This window comes from Artemia sp. Qi Xiang Cuo, chromosome 9, assembly GCF_049724085.1.
Source record: "Artemia sp. Qi Xiang Cuo chromosome 9, ASM4972408v1, whole genome shotgun sequence".
NCBI classification, from domain to species: Eukaryota; Metazoa; Arthropoda; class Branchiopoda; order Anostraca; family Artemiidae; genus Artemia; species Artemia sp. Qi Xiang Cuo.
Window position 1 is genome coordinate 3,813,624 of NC_142802.1, and position 17,429 is coordinate 3,831,052.

Consider the following 17,429-nt stretch of genomic DNA (forward strand, 5'->3'; position numbering starts at 1 on the left):
AATTTTGACTGGATGTGTTTGGGGAAACGGTGGGCGTGGAAGGGGTGTTAGTTGCCTTCCAATCACTTTCAACTATTAAAAAAGGGCACTAGCCATTTCAATTTTCTATCGAATGATCCCTATTTGAAGTTTCTACGACAACACTAACTACAAGCACCATATCTCCCTCCAGGGCTTAAGTTATAACCCTTGTCCTGAGGGCTGGGGGGGGGGGGTTCGTCATCATCAAAGACCTAATTTCCAGAACTTTCAAGTACGTGAACAAAATTGCTATCTCAAAATTCTAATTGGATGTGTTTGGGGAAAAGGCGGGCGTGAGAGGGGGGTTAGTTGCCCTCCCACTTTCGAATATGAAAAAGGGCACTAGCCCTTTGAATCCAATCGAATGAGCCTTTTTTGAAGTTTCTACGACAACACTTTCTATAAAAATCTTATATGTCCCCAGGGCATAACTTAAAACCCTTGCCCTGAGGGATGTGGGGAGTTTCCTCCTCAAAAACATAATTTCTATCTGGAAATCAACTACGCTGAACAAAATGGCTTTCTCAAAATTTTAATTGGATGTGTTTGGGTAAATGGTGGGCGTGGAAGGGGTGTTAGTTGCCTTCCAATCACTTTCGACTATTAAAAAGGGCACAAACACTCCAATTTCCAATCGAATGAGCCTTTTCGAAGTTTCTGCGACAACTCCTTCGATACGAAGTGCCCTGGTCTCAGTGCTTCTATTTCTACTATATTTTAGAGTAGACTACTTTATTTTGAATGTTTCTCCTCTAATATTTTTAGACCTAGTTTAGTACTTTATTTCTACTTTAAATTTGGATTTTCCTCTTTTTTCCTTGCCAAGCCTATAGATTTCTGTTACGGAAATAGGAATTTTGGATACAACGGCGGGATTTCGGCAAAAGCGATTGACAAACGTTCTTGTTTTGTCGTACTTGGATGAACCCGCGTAATCGGAAACAAAATAGCCAACGTGGAAGGACCGACGTGATAAACAAAAACAAATAGAAGCACCTATGCACATTTACGATTTCACTTGCTTAAAAAAGAAGTGCTAGAAGTTGTCAAGAGCCTTTGTCACAGTTTAATGGTAAAAGACTACGTGAAACAAACTGAGTCTGTTCAGTCCGTCAACCTTAAAAGAGAAGAGTTCTTCCTACCCGCCTCTAAGGTTTACCTGGGAACAGAAGCGATCACCCATCTGTTTTCCTTACAAGGAAAAGATACAAACTTCACGGAGAAATGCGAGAGCATCAAGTAGATTGCCCACAAATATATATTGAAGCTGTGTCCCAGCTAATCGACCGATTTCCATTTAATCACAACATTTACAACTTTGTAGAGATTGTAGACCCAAAACTCGCATCGGATGGTGATATTCTAATCGTTGCGGCTTTTTTGCCAAAAGTTCGGGAACCCCTCGTGGGATTTTTGGCTGGTTGAAAAAGAGTGACGGGCATTGATGCTGCATAGTCCAGACGACAGTTTGCTCAGTGGCGAAAACCCGATTGATTTTTGGAACTGGATGGCGTTCATCAAGACGCCAAGTGGAGTGCTAGAATTCACTAGCGTGTTTCATGTCATTTGGTTTATTTTTGAACTTCCCTGCTAAATTGTCGTTGGGGAAAGACTTTTCAGCGTTCTGAAAACAGTAAAAAATGAAAAGAGGAATGGGTCAAAAGCGTAACTTTGGCTGCGACGATTTCTGTCAAGTATGGGATGAAGCGTAAAGGCCCCCCAACGTTTACCAAAAGTTTAATGAAACAAATGAAGTCCGTGAAATCCGATACGACTGAATCCGAATGTGTCCTTTTTTAGGCATTGGGAAAGACAATGAGAATGGCGACGACAACGATGACTCGGGGTATTAATCTTAGTATTTAGTATTTTCTCTTAAATCTTATTATTTGGTAATTTTCATTAAATTTTTCTAAATACAGTTTAAGTGCGTCTACATCCGGCATTTTCTGGAAAACTGGGAGGCAAGTAGCAGTCTACACTAGTTACAATCGAATAATTCAAAAGATCAAAATACAGGCGCTGTCCTTAAATCAAGCTTTAAGTGATTCATTTTTGCTACTACACTCTGCTTCAAATTAACAACTCAATATAAAAAAAAAGTCAAAAACAAAACTAATGCGTGAAAAAGCGACCGATTGGATATCATTCATGCCAATCCTTCTTACGAATTCAAATAAAAACGAACGTGTTGCAAAAGTAGAAATAGAGAAGGAAAAAATAATGGCAAAGAAAACAAATAAATAAAATATATTCACAAGTAAAGCCTAATAAGGCTTTACTTGTGACTTGGAAAGAAGTCAGAAAATGGGGAAACTTTTAGGGATTTTGGTATTGAAAATAGCGATTTCTAGCGATTTTCCACCAGCCTTTTAGGGATTTAAAAAATTTGAAGTGGTAACACTGGTAATATAGCGTAAGAATCAATTTTGTTAAAATTCCGGATCAAATAGTAAGCAGGATAAAATATTTACTTCCGGATTTTGTCCTACTATAATTCTACTCTTTTTCGTACTTAAATACTTTATTCCCACATTAGTGGAATGGAAGCACTGCCTGGTCTAAAGAAAAAAAAAACAATACTTTGTGCCAACATCGTTCTTTACTTAGGCAGCGCGATTGCGCTGCCTATGATATTTCTCATCTGCAAACGCCCAGTGGGTTTTCTAAGCATTTTTCTAGGGATTAAGGACGGATAATAGAAAGGGCTTTGTTTCCCTTCTATTTCCCATGCTAAGATGGGAATCATATTGATCAAACTTGCGTGTAAAGAAAGGCTCCAGAAAATACCGCATAGAATACCACTAAAATACACTTATCTTAGTCTATATATTTTACTAAAATTTCTTTATTGAACAAAACAATTACGAAAACTACTTCGGACTAAAATAACCTTATACATAGTTTTAATTTCTCAATGATTTTTTCATGGCCATTTCTCATCTCAAACAAAGTGTTGCAGACTAACATGCTCTGTGTACATTGAAGAACCTGATGCACTGTTGAAAAAGATGGAGGCATGGACACAAAATAAGGGAAAGCCCGTACAAAGGAGGACAAAAGGAGGCCCGTACAAAAGGAGGAGCCAATAGGTCCAAGTCCCCTCCAAAACTCTGGGGGATTTGCCTTCCTCCTCGAATATAGCTCTTATGTAGGCGCCTGCTCGCAAAGACAGAGTCTAAAGTAAAAGAGTAGAGAATGGAAGTACCTAGTCACATATACCAATGCCACATAGCGGTCAACCCCTCATCAGCGACGTACGCAGGGGGGGCCTCCGGTCCCGGCCCCCCCCCCCCAAAATCTCACGATTTTTTTTCATTTTCCCATAATTTTCTGATTTTCTTAACAGAATAATGGGTTTGAAGGATTTGGGCCCCCCCGAGACAAATTGGGCCCCCTTCCCCCTAAACAAATTCCTGCGTACGTGCCTGCCCCTCATTTAGGCTTATTATTTATATTTAAGTTTTATTATTCACACTTGGATGGGATAATCTACGGGAGGGGTATAAAAGGGGCCATCAAACTGCCGTAAGCGACGAAATTATCAGATTAGCTACCAAGAAAAAAAAACTAGCATTTTAATGAGATATTGCACAAATCTTGGTTATAATAACTCTTGGCTGAACTTCTGTGAACAAATGAAGCACCGGCTCTTTTAATTTTGTTTTTTAGTTTGTTTTATCTGATCTTGAGTTAGATTTCTATTGGTTTCTTTTTTTTATTTAAGTCATCTATTTCGCTCAGGACGGCTATTGGTCATAGTTTATTACTTTTATTTTAATTACTGTCTTCACCAAAAGTCATCAGTCAATATGATGTCTTTTTTCTGCGTGCAAACGACATTTTGTTACTTATTTCATTTCGTTTTGATTCCATTCCCCGTATCTTTTCAGTGTCCGTATCTAGAACAGTACGAATTACTGCAGTATATGAAAAGTGTAGCATAGCCATTCCAGATAATAAGATCTGCAAATCCTCGAGTAAATTCACGACTGTTTCCAAAATAGAAAGCGTTCATAAATGCATTGAATGACTTCCCCCTTTTTTTGAAACGGCTTTCATTCAGGCAATATTTGTTGGCATAATAAGACATAAAGCAGAGCCATTCTTTTCAATATTCCCATCTGTTCTATCAATCCAATAGCAAATAAAATTCGCTATGCTTATCCCAATTTCCTTCCTTACTCGATTTAGCCTACAGATTTAGCATGCAATTTGTTATTAGTAATCGCTGTATATAAATAACATATAATATATATTATAATATAATAATATATTATTTATATATAGTGTTAGGAGTAGACAGTTGGTTCACACCTGAATTCAAATTCTAATGTGCGTGGGCAAATTACATACCACTGCGTAAAGGCTATTGGGAGTGTTATGATGAGGATGGCTTGGGAAGTAGGCGTGCCTGCCCCCTCTGTAGGGAGTTTGGGGACGGAATGGACCATTTTCTGAGTAGATGCCAAAGTTTAGCGAATTTTAGGGATAAATTTTTTCATGGGGATGTACGGCTGCTCCCGGGTGTTTTGGGGACTACTTCGAGGGACCTAATTATTGCGTTAGGTTGTTTTATAGAGAATAGTCTAATGGCGAAGAAAGAAGCTGTAGTTTAAATTTGTTGAGTGTTATTATTCTTTCCTTATTGTTTTTTTTTTATTTATTTATTTGTTTTTGTGTATATGGCCACTGGTTTTTAAATACACGTATGTATGTATGTATACTATCCAAAACATTATCCTATTTGCAAAGGACTTTATCATCATCCTGGTATCCAGGTTTTAAAATAAACTTATCAGGATTTTCAATTACCATTTTAACGTTCAAGCTTCTGTTCTAAAACACATCTATTTCAAATATCGAATAAGCAATTTAGGGTAATATCTTTCGAAACAAGATTATCAAATTATAAAACCATGAAACAATAAATTAGTAATTACTCTAACTAGTAATCTACGTGGATCTTCGCCAAGAAGCTACTCAAATACGAAATACCTTATTTTCAAAATGGCTGTACCAAGCAAAAAATGGTCGAGCTTGAATCTAAGCGGACATTAGTAGCTTTTAAAGTGTTCATTCTTAATGACCTACTAAAACACCTATAAGGAGGGTGATGCATTTCATTAGCCCCCTCCGCGTTGTGGTAGATCAAAGGGCGTTATGGTTACACTTTCGTCCAGACTGATATTTATAGCCCATTCGCTTCGAGCACGCTCAATCGAATGCGTATTTTTCGTGACAGTTTTCTGATTTTCTCTTCTTTTGAACCATATCTGCGCACGTTGTCTTATAAAACAGAATCTGCTACCCGAACAACATTAAAGTTATTAAATTTAAGAAGAAATTTTATTAATTATCATTGTTGCAGCAATATCTGCAACCTAGTAAAGAGCGAACCATGGCCCGTAGTAACCAAAAGCTCAAAAATGCGTAAAAAAATTATTTAGTGAGAACAAATTGCTATTTAAATGATTTAGGAACTGTAACTATTATTTCGAATAGTCTTAGTAATATAATTGGAAACAAATTTGCAGGATTTAAAAAAAAAGAGCCTGAAAGTACTCGAAAATAGCCTCAAATGTAAATGAAAAGCACACTATTAGCATAGCATTGTGGGACATCCCATGCTGAACGCTTACAGTCCCTCACCTTGAAAAACAACGAAAATAAGCTTTTTTGCATGGGTAGCACTGACCTGTCCTCTTTTTTCTGCTCTTTCTTTCTTCGCCGCTAGCTGGGCATCAGAACATGATAGAGCTGTTTAAAGGCTCATTTAAAAGTTAATTTCCATAGATAATCGCTATTTATGAATCAAACTTCATGACGTCATCATAAAGTGTCAGGTGGCACCCAAAAAGTGCAATTTGGGTGTTATTTCTGGAATTAAAAGACTGGGTGGGGCATTGAAACATCATTGAGAGCTGTTTAATGGATCATTTAAAAACTTATTAGTTTTTCAGAATTCTACAAATATAGAAGAATCACATGCCAGTTTTCCACAAACATCTTGCATAAGTGGCTAAGCAGTAATTGTTGTTCTTTCTAAGTTTCAATTCCACTTTTTACTTTCATAAAAAAAACTTTCGTTTTTTTAAATTAATTTAATTTTCATAACTTACCCAAGGATCTTCTGCACCCTCTTGCAGCCACGAGAATGTCAGTTCATTACTCCATGGGTCCCACAGTTTATAGAATTAGCAGTATGATCATACCCTATCTCACCCATTATAAAAGCCCGCACCAAGGTGCGAGTGCTCCAGAGAACGTTTTTGCAGATATAAACATAAGCGGCATTATATCTTTTCACGGGTAGACAAGACAGATTTCTCTTGGACACGAATCAAGTGGAAACCTGCTATTACGAATAATGCACTTTGTAACCATTTCTCATTGATTGACGGAAACAGACTAACCCGCTAATGTAGAAATAAGTGGGAGGAGCTTTTTGTTCGTACCGAGAATGAAGACCAGAAATGATCTGCGATAAACTTACTGGATAATTCTATAAACTGTGATGGGTCCTGTCTATTATAAACCGTAGATTCTATAGTTAGAACCTAGCTTTAAACTAAAAAATAAAAAACATAGCCTCTAATAATGCCGGATTATCAAGGTTCCACAATTCTTTTTTTAATTAACGAATCAAAATACTTGAATGAAAGAGAACTGAAACAAAATTTCAGCGATTCTGAATTCCAATTACCGATCTATCTATCCCTTTTAATTTGTTTTTCTCCCTGTCGAATGTCTCATTTCCGACGGTAGAAAACTGGATTTTATTCGCCGGATGAACACCCAAATGAGAAATTAATTCGTTTAAAGTCGATTTTCCCTCGCTTTACAACACATTTTAGATATCTATCAGCCCCCCCATCTGCTCCCAGCTTCTCCAAAGCAAAAAGCTATAACGAAATTATAAGATGTGGACAAAATATAAAAGCCTTCAAATTAAGAATATTGACATTCAGGCGTGCTGAGCAGGGTTGTCAGCTTTTGCTTATAAGAGAAGATACAAATACGTTTTAAAATGTTATCCCCCCCCTAAAAAAAGTGTATTTAGGTTATCAAACTTACTTCTAGTATATATATAAAAAGCTGCAGAGAAAATTATTTGAACCCGTAACTAGTCCGTGGCTGAACCCGGCTTACCCAAAGCAACAGCTGCAACCTAGTAAACGGCAACCACGGCCCATAGTAACCAAAAGTTTATTTTTTTTTTTTAACAGGGGTATTCGTATAGAACCAGTGGTCGCAAAATGTTGGGAGAGCATACATTTGAAAGGTAATCACCATATCTAGTGGAAACAAAAGAGATCGTGTCACCGCAAGGTGAAGTTTGCATCATTACGCAAGGTATATATACAACCCAAGCTCAAATAAAATGGCTCGTGATAGTTTTCAATATCGGTAGAATTATATAAACTAGCGTTTTACCAGAACATGAGTTTGCTTAAGTTTTTATTTTAGAGAAGCATAATTGTGAACTAGAACATATCAATATCATGGTTACTGAAAGACTAGTAAGAGACTTACAAATCAGTCTTTGTTTTGTGCAGGCTAGTCATAGAATTTTCTCCTCCTTAGAGAATATACTGCATCTTTTTGGTAGGTTTTGTGTTTTCAGGAAAGTACTAGTTTTTTTAACTCTACAGATATTGGAAAACATTCTGAGTCAGTTTATTTGAACCTGTTTTGTACATCCTATCTTGCGTAACCGGTGAAGCCACAATTGTTGCAAGTTTCAACTCCGCTCTTTACTTCCGTAAGAAAAACTTTTTTGTTCTTAAATTCATTCCTTTCAAGATTCTTATCTTGAAAGGAATTTTTTATCCTTTTTTATTAACAAAGATTAACTAACAACACAAGACAAAAAAATACAAAAAAGTGAACTAACATCTCGAACTTACGAAAAAAGATAATTAAAGAGGATAACATTTCTTCTTACATGGAGAAAAAAAATAGCCCCGACCCCACAAATGTCAATAAAAAAACATACTCATATGACTAACATTTGTACACAATTCTGACCCTTAGGGGGTGGGGTGGGGGATCAGAGTTTTTGCCTTAGGGAAGGGTATGATTATATGAAAGAGAAAGAGAGTTCTAGTCTTTATATGTCCGTCTTTAAAAGTGTGCATTGATTTATTTTTCTGATATTAATCGTAACATATTTTTTTTAGCCGATGATATTTTTTCTTAGGCGTATATGTCAGAAAGAGAAGCTAAAAGATCTGTTGTTTTTTTTTTATTTATCTATGGTTTCTATTTCAAATTTGGAGACAATAAAAAGACCGCAAACTTTTTTAAGTGAAACTTTAAGCAAGTAAAAATAAGGAAATTTTTTTGAATTAAAATATTTTTATATTGTATAATGCAAGGAGTCCAAGTCAGTTTAGGAATCCCAGAGCAGTTACTACTCAATCAAAGTTTTCTGTGCGTCATGTTTGCCCTAGCAGTGGCGGGTCCAGGGGGCGAGGGGGCACCCCTCCCCCTAAAGTAGTTTGAAATGTTACAATTTACGTAATTGTCGCAAGTTTGAGGTTAATTCAACTTAGCTTTTCACGCAAGCTTATTGCCTCACCCGATTTTGCGTCCCCCACCTAGAAGATTCCTGGATCCACCCCTGTGCCCTAATGCCTGGAATAGTTTGTCGCGGAATCGTGGTTTCCGGACAAAAACGCGCTTAAAAAAAAACAGAAGAAAACTGGCAAGTAAAAAATTGTCAGTTTTAGATGGTTCAGGAATAATAACTATTATCTCGATTAGTCTTAATAGTATCAAACAGTTCGTGGTAACGAACTGTAAGTAAGGAGCGACCCGGCTCAATAGTAACCGAAACTCTAAAAAACGGAATTTGAAACCAATAGATACATCTAAAGAATCAGATTTTAATGCTAATTTCAAATATAGAAGTTTCATCAAGTTTAGTTCTACCCATCAAAAGTCACGCGCTTGAGAAAATTTGCCTCATTTTCGAAAAAAGGGGGAAACACCCCCTAAAAGTTATAGAACATTAATGAAAATCACACCATCATATTCACAGAAGTTGGAGTCCCTCCAGCTCCAGTATTATAAAAGACTATTTGGATTACATCAGACAACTCATTCACAGGTTCTGAAAGATGATATGGGCCTGTTTTCGTTAAAACTACGTAGGTCTATTTTGATGCTTAGATTTTGGTTGAAGATCATTAGGTGCAATGAAGACAGACTAGTAAGTGCTGCTTATTATCAGATGTTGAGCTATGATTCGAAAAGGTCGTGGCCATCCCAAATTAGGTCATTACTGGAAAGTGTGGGAATGGCTTACTTATTGAATGACTGTCTTGGTTCCCCTGATCTACCAACAAATTTAGTAAGCCAGGTACGATTTATCTTAGAGGGTCAAGAAATTCAGTATTGGCAAGGGCTGGTTTTAAATTCTGCTACATTGAATCATTATAATCAGGTTAAACCTAGTTTTGGAGAGGAAATTTATTTTAAATTTAATTTACCGGCTATGATTTTATGTCGATGGATTCAGCTTAGGGCGAATTGTCTTCCAATCCAGAGCAGACAAATGGTGTTCGACAGGGGGATAGTACATCCTGATGGTCGGTATGTGTGTCCTCTTTGTAGGGATGAGGACGAAGATTTGGACCATTTTCTCCGAAAGTGCCGGGTGCTCTCTGATTTAAGGGAAAATTACTTACATGGGATGGTTTTTCTGCTTCCAAATATTTGACAAAGTAGTTATCCAACCACAATATTTCGTATTGGTGCGTACATAGAAAAGGGATTAGAAAGAAGGAAATGTTTTACAATTGGTTATTATTATTTATATGGAATTAAAGTTTTTTTGTTTTTTTTTGTATTTTAACAGAAGGTATTTTTCGCTATGTATTCATGTTAATGTGTGTTTGTAATTTGCTCTGTTGTAATTTTTCTATTTTCATATTTTTTGTGTGTATATGGCTCTTGGGCTTTTTGAAATACACGATCTATCTATCTATCTATATTCAGCGTGTCAGAGAACCATACTGTAGAGGTTTCAAGCTCCTATCTGCAATTAAATAAAAAAAACCAGTTTTTTTAACTGAAAGTAAGGAACGACGTTAAAACTTACCACGAACCGAACTTATTCCGGATCGGACGGGGGCGGTCCCCTCCTCACCGCCTCGCTCTTTACGCTAAAGTTTTTTTATTTTTTAAAAAAATAGCGTTTTGAGAAAGTCAAACTTTAGCGTAAAGAGCGAGGCGTTGAGGAGGGGACAGCCCCTTTCATATACGGAATAATTTCTGTTTGTTTTAAGTTTTAACGTCGTTCCTTAATTTCAGTTAAAAAAACTTGTTTTTTTTATTTAATTTTTGAACGTTTTAGATTTAATGCAGGTTTTGATTGTGGCTCACCGTAGGCTACATGTATAATTAAAACAAAATTTGCATATTATTTGGTTAAATAGCTTTCTCGAAACTTGTTTAATTTTATTTACGAACGTTTTTATTAGTAATAAATATACGTAACTTAGAATTAACTTACGTAACGAACTTCTATATTCATAAATTTTTAACACGTATATTAGGGGGTTCGCCCCCTAGTCACTACCCTGCTCTTTAAACTATAGTTCGAATTTTTTTTTCCAGTTCTTTAAAAATGACCTCTTAATCACAATCAGTTGATCAGTTGAAAAACTTGTTTTTTTTTTATTTAATTCCTGATCTTTTTCTTTAATAATGCTGGGAAATCCGGCGCCCCCTTCCTAGCACTGTCCCTTCCCCCATGACCACTTCCTTCATGGACAGATCCTTCCATATAGCCCCCGACCCGCTCCATCCCCCACCAACCAGAAAAAATCACCACTGAAAAAGACAGAAAACTAACCAAAAAACAAAAAAATAAGTTAACATTGAGTAAATTTAATAAATTTAAGACCTCCCCCAGGGGACTTTGGGGGATCAAGTCATCCTAAAAGACATTTTTATCATATTTTCGACCATGCTGAACAAAATGGCTATCTCAAAATTTTGATCGGGTGACTTTGGGAAAAAAATGAGCGTGGGAGGCCTAGTTGCCCTCCATTTTTTTTGTCACTTAAAAAGGGTACTAGAACTTTTTATTTCCGTTCCAATGAGCCCTCCCACGATATTCTAGGACTAATGGGTCGATACGATCACCCCTGGGAAAAAAAACAAAAAAAAAGCAAAAAAACAAAAAAACAAATAAACACGCATCCGTGATCTTTCTTCTGGCAAAAAATGTAAAATTCCACATTTTTGTAGATAGGAGCTTGAAACCTCTACAGTAGGGTTCTCTGATACGCTGAATATGATGGTGTGATTTTCATTAAGGTTCTATAACTTTTAGGGGGTCTTTCCCCCTTTTTTTGAAAATCAGCCAAATTTTCTCAGGCGCGTAACTTTTGATGGGTAGCTCTAAACTTGATGAAAGTTATATATTTGAAATCAGCATTGAAATCTGATTCTTTTGATATATCTATTGGTATCAAAAACCCGTTTTCTAGAGTTTCGGTTACCATTGAGCCGGGTCGCTCCTTACTTACAGTTCGTTACCACGAACTGTTTGAAAATGTGGAATTTTGATTTTTTTTTTCTTTTTTTTTGCCAGAAGAAAGATGACGGATGCGTGTTTGTTTTTTTGTCGTTGTTTTTTTCCCAGGGGTGATCGTATCGACCCAGTGGTCCTATAATATCGTGGGAGGGCTCATTCGAACGGAAATTAAACTTTCTATGCCCTTTTCAAGTGACCAAAAAATGGAGGGCAACTAGGCCCCCTCCCACGCTCATTTTTTCCCAAACTCACTCGATCAACATTTTGAGATAGCCATTTTGTTCAACATGGTCGAAATTATAATAAATACGAATTTTAGGATGAGTTAATCCTCCGAAGTCCCCGGGGGGAGGGCTGGAAGTTATGAACTTTACCCAATGTTTACATATAGCATTGGTAATTGGAAAGTATACAGCCGTTTTCAAGGGGGATTTTTTCTGGTAGTGGGGGGGATCGAGGGGGGCTATGTGGGAGGATTTTTCTGTGGAGGAAGTTTTCATGGGGGAAGGGACATTTCTATGAAGGGGGCACCGGATTTTCCAGCATTATGTAAAAAAACGATCAGAAAATTAAATTTAAAAAAAACAACAAGTTTTTCAGCTGAAAGTAAGGAGCAACATCAAAACTTAAAACGAACAGAAATTATTACGTATATGATTGGGTTCGCCCCCTAGTCAATACCTCGCTCTTTAAGCCAAAGATGTTTTAGTACTTTCATAAGAGCTATTTATTCTAATTAACGGTCTTTGTGATTTAGAGGTCATTTTTAAAGAATTGGAACAAAATTCGAACTTTAGCGTAAAGAACGAGGTATTGACTAGGGGGAGAACCCCCTAATATATATATTAAAAATATATGAATATAGAAGTTCGTTACGTAAGTTAATTCGTAAGTTACGTATATTTATTACTAATAAAAACGTTCGTAAATAATATTAAACAACTTTTGAGAAACCCATTTAACCAAATAAAAGTAAAATCAATATACAACTTTTGTTTTAATTATTCATGTACGGTGAGCCAAAATCAAACCCGTATTAATTCAAAAACGTTCAAAAATTAAATAAAAAAAAACAATTTTTTAAATTAAAAGTAATGAGTGACATTAAAACTTAAAACGAACAGAAATTATTCCGTATATGAAAGGGACTGTCCCCTTCTCAACACTTCGCTCTTTACGCTAAAGTTTTACTCTTTCTCACAACTCTATTTTTTTTTTAAGCAATAAAAAACTTTAGCGTAAAGAGTGAGGCGTTGAGGAGGGGACAGCCCCTGAACAAAATGCCAGAATTTGACACTTCCTTGTGAGTTGATTTTTTTTTTTTTACTAAAAAAAAACAAAAAAAAACTAGATCTCTAAATTTTCATTTAAGTGAACTATCTTTATGTTGTCGGAAGTTAGGCTTAAGTACAATTCGATACAATTGAATTATCACCTTCCTACTAGCAAAACTTCTGTACTATCACTACTATTAAAAAATCTCTTTCAAGAACCTGAAATATTTTTATTTGGAACCACTGGTCTGTTTTATTAGTTTCATTAAAAAAGCATATAAAAGCTGTTTCTAAAAAACCCTAGTTTCCTTCGTTAGGAACATATTCAAGAATTCCATCATTCCTCTTCTGCTTCTAACTTCTCTAAAAGAAAAAGCAGTAACAAAGATACGGAAGAGTTGAACGAAATATAAAAAGCTTTTAGGAACATAGAAGATCCGAACGCTAGACCGACTTAGTTTCCTTCCGAGGGCTTAAAGAATGTACGCGTAGTGTAAGTGCATCCAGGTAGTCAAAATAGCGTAGATGCAATTTTCTGGGAATGATACTAACTTTTATTTGTCAGGAAAACTTGAGGATATGTAAAACTAAATTAAACAATACTATGTGTGTCCAGATTTTCAAAAGAATGTATGTTATTAAAAATAGCTGAAAATTTTCTCCGACATATAAATAGTAAGCCAAACTATGAATTCTTACAGAAAGAAAACAAACAAATGATTTAAAATATTCTTTCTTTTCCAATGGGAAAGACAATGTGAATAAAAACGTATAGAAATTAATTCAAAAAACTTTTTTTCAGGAGATAGGTTTTTCAAAGAAAAGTAAAGAGTTACAAAAAAACAAAATGAGCAGAAATAAAGCCAAATAATTTTCTAAGCCTAAAATATCAAAAAAATAACCATTAGTAAATAAATGAAATCCAAACGAACACAAATTACAATAAATAACTGAGTCAAACTCAAAATGAGCTGAAACTAAGCTGAAACTAAGATGACACCCCAATACCTTCGGAAGACCAGAGCATAATTTGCACTTTACAGAAAACAAAAAAATATCCAAAAAATAACCATTAGTAAATAAATGAAATCCTCAAAATGAGCTAAAAATGAGCTGAAACTAAGCTGAAACTAAGATGACACCCCAATTCAACTCAAAATGAGCTGAAACTAAGCTGAAACTAAGATGACACCCCAATACTTTCGGAAGACCAGAGCACTTTACTGAAACAAAATGTATTTTAAATGTTTTCACTTTTTTAACTTAAATAAATACAAAATTATTAAGACTTTAAAGAATAAACATCAGTATATGTGTATTAAACTGTCAATGCATATTCATTGATTGTTTTATTCAATAATCTTGGTTATGATGGTTTTTTTCTTTTCGATATCATGAGAAATAGGAGCATTCAGCTCGAAATAAGGATTGTTTTCAATAAGTGCAAATTATGTCCGGTTCTTCAGAAGGCATGGGGGGCGTCAGCCCCACTCACCGTAGTTTCTGCTCGTTTTGAGTTTGACTCAGTTACTGTAATTTCTGTTCGTTTCGGTTTCATTTATTTATTGATAGTTATTTTTTGATAGTTTTATGCTTGGAAAATTATTTGACTTTATTCCTGTTCATTTTTGGTTTAATATAGCTCTTTACTATCCTTTGAAAGCTTATTTTGTGGAAGTGTTTTAAAATAATCAAACAAAAAAACAAGTTTTTTCAACTGAAAGTAAGGAGGAACATTAAAACTTAAAACGAACAAAAATTATTTCCTATATGAGGGGGCCTGCTACTTCCTCAATCCTCGCCCTTTAAGCCAAAGTCTTAAAGTTCTTTAAAAATACTTCTGATTCAAGTTCAACGGTCCCTGTGTTTGAACAGTCTTTCAAAAAAAATTGTGGCAAACGGACAAACTTTAGTGCAAAGAGCTAGGGTTGAAGAAGGGGCAGTCCTGCCATACAGGGTATACTTTCTGTTCGTGTTTTAATGATGCTCCTTACTTTCAATTGAAAAAACTTCTTCTTTCTTATTTGATTTCTGACTGTTTTTCAAATGATTCCAGGAAATCCACTTGCCCACCCGATGTAAAATGGTCCATGAAAAATTCCCGCGGAAAATTTTCCTCAAAAATTTCCGTGTATTTCCCATAACATGTGTGTAAAATGTGAAAATTGCATAATTTAAAACCCTATCCCCAGGGACTATGGAGCACCATGTCAACATGTCATCCCCAAAGGCATAACTTTTATACCTTTCAACTAAGCTGAAACAAATGATTATCTAAAAAATTTTGATCGAATGTCTTTGGGGAAAAGAAACGTGGAAGGGGGGCTAGTTGCCCTCCAATCTCTTTGGTCACTTAAAAGGGGCACTAGAACTTGTTATTTACGTTCAAATGATCCTTCTCTCGATCTTCTAGGACCGTGGTTTCATACAATCATCCTTGGGAAAAACAAACACAACAACAACAAAAATTAAAAACACGTATCATTGATCTTTTTCCGGCAAAAAAATACAAAGTTCTACATTTTTCTAGATAGGAACTTAGAACCTCTAAAATAGTGTTCTCCGGTATGCTGAATCTGAGTGTGTGGTTTTCATTAAGATACCTTGACCTTTTGAGAGTGTTTCCCAACTTTTTGAAAATAAGACAAATTTTCTCGGGCTCGTAGCTTTTGATGGGTAACATTAAACCTAAAGAATTTTACTTATTTAGAATCAGCATAAAAAGCCATTTTTTATGTATCTACCGTTATCAAAATTCCATTTTTTTTTTTTAGAATTTCGGTCACAATTGGGCCGAGTCACTCCTTGCTTAAAGTTCGTGAACACGAGCTGTTTGACAATCCTCTTCCTTATAATGGGTCATTGCCAGATAACCTTGTTCAGATCAATGGCATTGGCAAAGTTTAAAAATGATTTTGAGCGCTTTTATACAAAAGCTGAGGAAAGGGACTATATCTCTGAAAATCATCATTCTTATGCCCTATTTGATCAAAGTACTTGTCTTATAAAGTCCAGCTATTCAGTAGAAAATAAGTCAGTTTGTCAGCTAAAATTCTGTGGGGGGAATATTATTTCAATAAAACGACCTGCTTTTTTTTACCATTTTTAACACTTTTCTCTTTTTACATGGTTGAACTAACTTCCATGACAAACATTCACTTTAATGATTTCATAAGCTAAACGGTGTATAGAAAGTTTACAGACACAAGTACAAGATAAATCTAATCCCTAAATATTCAATTTTTTTGCCATTTGTATTCTTAGCAGCTTCATTGTAAAGTCTAGAATGGCCGGAAAATGAATTTTCCAGAGATTCAAAGAATTCTAGATTTAGGAATATTTTAATTGGAATTAATAAGATTGCAAAATTAATCAATATTTCGTTAGTAAGACTGAACTTCTATGTCATAAAACTGAAACTTTAAATCAATCACGAAATCAGATATTCCTTGAAGTAAAGCTTTCCCCCAAGTGAATCATCTGGTAAGCCACGCTACAGAAGGATTGCTCTAACTTACCAACCATAACAGCAGTTGTATTATGAGATGGGTCATACGGGCTTAAACCTTGACCACTATACTGTTTGTCCAAAACATACTGACCATCCTGGAAAAAAAAATTATTGCAGTTTCAATCAGCCAACAGAAATCAAAACAGTATTAACTGTAAAATTAAAGTTTTTAGGCAGAGAGATTGAAATTACTAGGTTGCATATACATACATACATACATACATACATACATACACACAGACACACACACACACACACACACACACACACACACACACACATACAAATAAACAAATACACACAGACACACACACACACACACACACACAAACACACACACACACAGAGAAACACACAGACAGTAAGACACACAGAGACACAGACAGACACAAACACAAACAGAGACTCATACACAGCCAGACAGACACACACAGACAAAGACATAGACAGACACACACACACACAGAAACACAGAGAGACAGACAGACTTACACACATAGAGACAGAGAGAGACACAGACGCACACACACACACACACACATACACACAGCAAGAGAGTCACACCCCCTCACACTCCCCCAGCCCCACTCACTCCCCCACACCCACACCCCCACACCCACACACACACACCCACACACTCACAGACCCAAACACAAACATTACACGACACACAGTCACACATTCCGTCACCCACCCTCACACCCTCACACACACTCACACACACACACTCACAGACACACAGAAACACAGCCACTCCTACACACCGACTCACACAATTTCACACACACAATCACACAGACCCAATCACACTCACACACAGAGACCGACAACAACAGAGACACACCCACAGAGACAAACACACACACACACAGACAGCCATACACACACACACGACACATACACAAAAATACACACACACACACCCTCACTCACCCTCACTCTCACACACACTCTCACACTCACTCTCTCTCACACTCACACACACTCTCACACACCCTCAGATACACTCACACACATACACGGACCCTCAGGGACTCATACACATACAAAGATCTAGATAAACACTGACCCA

The 17,429-nt window shown here is 36.1% G+C and overlaps 1 protein-coding gene across 1 annotated transcript in view; it reads right to left on the reverse strand.

The window, feature by feature from the left end:
- LOC148948239 (semaphorin-1A-like) overlaps nucleotides 1-17,017 on the reverse strand; it is a 418,473-nt gene extending 401,456 nt beyond the window's left edge. Inside the window, exons 1-2 of the mRNA XM_089094665.1 lie at nucleotides 17,000-17,017; nucleotides 16,365-16,452 (exon numbers count right to left, since the gene is read on the reverse strand). Coding sequence (XP_088950791.1) covers nucleotides 16,365-16,452; nucleotides 17,000-17,017 — 106 coding nt within the window. The remainder of the gene's footprint in view (nucleotides 1-16,364; nucleotides 16,453-16,999) is intronic.
- Nucleotides 17,018-17,429: the final 412 nt, after the last annotated feature.